At 35.4% G+C, this 4,769-nt stretch overlaps 1 protein-coding gene across 2 annotated transcripts in view; it reads left to right on the forward strand.

The window, feature by feature from the left end:
- LOC122086064 (transcription factor TGA9-like) overlaps positions 1-4,365 on the forward strand; it is a 6,984-nt gene extending 2,619 nt beyond the window's left edge. For both annotated transcript variants that reach the window (XM_042654758.1, XM_042654759.1), the window contains exons 5-11: positions 495-554; positions 724-801; positions 907-964; positions 1,052-1,323; positions 2,136-2,402; positions 3,695-3,837; positions 4,029-4,365. In XM_042654758.1, coding sequence (XP_042510692.1) covers positions 495-554; positions 724-801; positions 907-964; positions 1,052-1,323; positions 2,136-2,402; positions 3,695-3,837; positions 4,029-4,104 — 954 coding nt within the window. In that variant the 3' untranslated portion in view covers positions 4,105-4,365. The remainder of the gene's footprint in view (positions 1-494; positions 555-723; positions 802-906; positions 965-1,051; positions 1,324-2,135; positions 2,403-3,694; positions 3,838-4,028) is intronic.
- The last annotated feature ends 404 nt before the right edge of the window (positions 4,366-4,769 follow it).

The raw sequence follows: 4,769 nt of genomic DNA on the forward strand, positions 1-4,769 counted from the left end.
TGGGGGGGGCGTTTTTTAGGGAGTGGGGAAAATTAAATATGAAGCTGAAGCATGGTTAAGCATGGTCAACGAAAGTTAATTTCAGAAACTGTACCAACAACTCTCCACATGGGTTTGCCAGTTTAACTCTGAACCCTGATTTTCTTCTCAGACGAAAGACTGCCAAGATATTCCCTACAGAAATCTCTTTTTCTGGGGTGGGGTGGGTTGGGTTTTTGACCTTTTTTTTCAAACAAATTTATTTTTGCTTTTTCTTTTTCTTAAATGTTGAACTGTTCCAGAGGAAATTCGCTGGCTCGACTTCAGAGAAAATGGTTGATGCAAAGGTCATGACTTGTGAAAACGAGGCGTGAAAATTTATATATTTTTAAAACCTTTATATCATGTATTATTTTATTCTGTTTTGGATTGGAACAATCTTCATTACATAAGTTTGAGACTTGAAACTGATCCATCAATCTGTTTGTTTGAATATTGATCATTCTTTGTTTCAGACGCTGAGACGTTTAGCTCAGAACAGAGAAGCAGCAAGGAAGAGCCGACTGAGAAAAAAGGTGGGTCAGCTTGATTAGGATATCAAGAAATTTCGGCTAAAAAACAAACACAAATTAATATTTTCTATAGTACCCATTTCACCATTTGTCTTCTTCTTCTTAATTCTTAATTTCTAACCCCTTTTTTTTTTTCGCAATTAAAATATGAAAATATATGTTTTCTGGGCAGGCTTATGTGCAGCAGCTAGAGTCTAGCAGGATAAAGCTTACTCAACTAGAACAAGATCTCCAACGAGCCAGAGCTCAGGTTGTTAAAAATTTGATTTTACTTTTTGGGTAACTCCCATCTTTATAGTATGGAGATGATACATAAATTAATGGAACATTAATTTTCTTTAATGGGAATTCTTAGGGTATGTTCTTGGGAGGTGGTGGCAGTGGTGTTATTACAGGAGGAAACATCAGCACCGGTGAGCCTTACGCGCATCCATGTTTGTGCAATTACGAAAATACCCTTGTCTCTGATGATAGTGAGAGTGTACTTTCTTTCTGTATAGGTGCGGCAATGTTCGAAATGGAATATGGGAGATGGTTAGAGGATGACCAGAGGCACATGTCGGAGCTCCGGACAGGTTTACAGGCTCACCTATCGGACGGTGACCTCAGGTTGATAGTGGATAGATATCTTGGCCATTACGACGAGATTTTCCGGCTCAAGGGAGTTGCCGCCAAGTCCGATGTCTTCCACCTTGTTACCGGAATGTGGACAACTCCGGCGGAACGGTGCTTCCTCTGGATGGGCGGCTTCCGTCCCTCCGAACTCATTAAGGTGAATTCATTTAGAGAGAGAGAGAGAGAGAGGAGAGAGAGAGAGTATACAAAATTACAAACTAATTCAACAAAGGTGCACCGGCTTGATTTCGATTTTGTATAGATTTTTCTTATCGGATTATTTCGATTTGAGTTATATTTCGAACTGGTTTTCTATGATCCGTTTACTTTCTTATTGATTTCAATGGGGTCCTATTTGGATTTGGGTCCAGTGCATAAAACCCTAAGGGTGTTAATTCGTTTGGCTTCCATATAAATGGTTTGATTTTATTTGATGTAAGAGTTTTTCTCAAGTAAAATCAAAGTCGAATCATTTAATAAATGCTTTCATATTTTAAAAGTAAAATGATTTATACATAATTTTGGTTTAAATGATAATTTTTAATATTTTTAAATTTTTTATCCAAATAATTTTGTTATCATTAATTTTTGTCATAAAATAGATATAAATTATAACATTGAATTGAATTATTTATATATATATATAATAGTTATTTATTGTAAATTTAATTTTTTGTTAAAATATATATAGATTGGATTAAAATTATAAAATTATTATGTATATGTTAATCGATCTAATAATTTAAATCGAATCATTTAATAAACGATTTTACGATTTCGATTTAAAACCCAATTCAAAATCAGATCCTATAGGTTTCATTTCTATTTCGGTTCTATCGGTTCGATTTTTTTTTTTTTTTTCTAAAGGTTCGGATTAGGGTTTGGCTTCAACCAAAAAAAATGATTAGGGTTTGGCACCTTTGAATGATGAATGATGGGGTGGTGGTGAATTGGTGATGGTGGTGGCAGATATTGATGGCACAGATGGAGACATTAACGGAACAGCAGCTTATGGGGATATACAGCTTGCAGCATTCGTCACAGCAAGCGGAGGAGGCGCTGACACAAGGAATGGAGCAGCTCCAACAGTCTCTCGCCGACACAATCGCCTCTGGCCCTCTCTCCCTCGGCGACGGAGCCACCACCAACTCTAACAATAACAACGTCGGTAACTACATGGGCCAGATGGCACTCGCTCTCGCCAAACTCTCAAACCTCGAAGGCTTCGTCCGCCAGGTATCTTACCTTCCTTCCCACACCTCCACTCCCTTCTTACTATCTTGCTAATACGTGTTCACTCCTCTCTCTCTCTCTCTCTCTCTCTCCCACACACACACACCTGTGGTTGAAATAATGACTTCTTCACAATATAAAAGTAGGGAAAACCCATATGACCATTAGAGTGGGGTTAAGTTTCAGGCTTAACAATGGGTTTTTTAGAGAGAGAGAGAGGAAAAACCCATTTGACCATTTAAGTGAGGTTAAGCTTCACGCTTAACAATGGATTTTTTAGAGAGAGAGGAAAAACTCATTTGACTATTTGAGTGACGTTAAGCTACACGCTTAACAATAGGGGTCATGCCAGTTCTATTTGAAATGCAATTTTAATGGCAACCTTAATCATTAATATCAAATCCATATATACCACCCTCATGTATATAATTTCCTGATAAATTAATAAAAAATTATAAATTTTTTTTTAAAGCATCATTCACGGTAGCAAGCTAGGGCGTGTAAATAAATTTATAGGGAGAGGTTGTCTCTAGCTAATTGGATAGAGAGTTTTACGTGCATGAACCATGAAATGAAGCCAACAGAAAAAAAAAAAGCAAATTTTTTTGTGGACGTTTAGAATTTTATATTTTTATAATAATTTTAATTAACAAAATAAGCTTAGTCGGTGTCCGTTTGTTTTGTCCTCATACAGTGACCAAATTTTGATTTATTATTATTATTATTATTATTATTATTTAAAAAGAAAAAAGAAAACATTACCCAAATTAAGTGATGGGTCACATCTCCTAACCCTTTAAAATATTGAGATAAAATCTTTATTAAAAGTTAGGAAAAGTCTCAATCAAAAGGTGGTAAGAAAAGGAACCAACCAAATGGCATGATGGTGCCAACTTTTGATTAAAAATTTGATTCTAAATTTATAAACCAAAGGAAGGAAGGAACTTCTAAGGGTAGACCTAACAAAAGTAGTAAAATATATAATTAAATAATATTAATTGGATATAAGATGCCCATTTTTTGGAAATATAATTGAAAGAGTCCAAATAACCCCTCAAGTAAGACAACTTAATGTGGTTTCAACACTTAGGACCCATTAATTAGAAGTTGAGCAACTCCAGTTCATGGGTTTTTGAGTATTGAAATTTAGATGCAAACAAACATGTCTCTTTCTGTTTGAACTTATCTGATTCCTTATTCTCTCTAATCTCTTATTTTTAATTTAATTAACCAAAAAAAAAACTAATTAATTCTAATTGTTTTTCCCCATTTGAACATGAATGAAACTTGCATAGGCTGATAATTTGAGACAGCAAACACTTCACCAGATGCGCCGGATTCTAACTGTCCGACAGGCGGCACGATGTTTTCTGGCGATCGGCGAGTACTACAACCGGTTAAGAGCTCTTAGTTCTTTATGGACAACCCGTCCTCGAGAGTAAGTTCTTAATTATCCCCTAATTATCTCATAATTATTGCTTGGCAAGTTGGCTAGCTAGTACAGTTACAATATTTTCAAATGGGTAGTTGGATGTTCTTGTTTTCCAAGCTTATATTGCTATTATAGAAATTAAGCTTTTAATATTGGAAACTTTTTCCTTTTAATCTTTTGATGTGGAACATGGTCAGGGATGATAGCTCATGCCAAACCACTACAGAGTTGCAGATGGTCCAACCCACCCACCTTCATTTTTCAAACTATTGATCAAGACCCCTAATGAGAAGACAATATCTGTTTGAGCAAGCAAAGCAACTGGGATATCTGCTTTGTCTTCCCATTGCCATTGGATATCATCAGACCAAACAAGAGGAGAGACAGAGAGTTGTTAATTTCTTCTTGTCTTTTTTACCTTCCTTGTTATTCACCTTCTTTTTCTTTTTATAGTTTCATTATAATATCTTAGGATGTAAATGTGATTAATCAAGTTCATGTGTCTTCATGGAAGCTTCTAATGATTCTATTTTAGTTATAAGAGAGGGAAACAAGGAAAAGAATAACAGACACGAGTACACGCTAAGGGGTTCATTGTTTTCAATTGGGTTTGGTATAAAATATGGAAAGCTTGAAACAAGATGACACAGAAAAAAAATGAGAAAGTTAAGGAGAGAGAGAGAGAGAGGAAAAACAAAGGTGGCTATTGATTTTCATGAATGAGTATATAGAAGGACCCAAGGGTTAGTAGCTCAGTAAACAAGGACAAACACCTCAAAATCAACAGTTCATGATTTCAATTCTCCTTGGGAACAACCTATTAAAAAAGAAAGAAGATTATTCTAAGAGAGGGTGGCAAAATTCAGGCAAGGGAGTTGAATAAAAAACCCTTTGCTTTCATTTATTTTTTTCTCAAAAACATCATAAGATAAGCTTTC

This window comes from Macadamia integrifolia, chromosome 8 (assembly GCF_013358625.1).
Source record: "Macadamia integrifolia cultivar HAES 741 chromosome 8, SCU_Mint_v3, whole genome shotgun sequence".
In the NCBI taxonomy this organism is placed as follows: domain Eukaryota; kingdom Viridiplantae; phylum Streptophyta; class Magnoliopsida; order Proteales; family Proteaceae; genus Macadamia; species Macadamia integrifolia.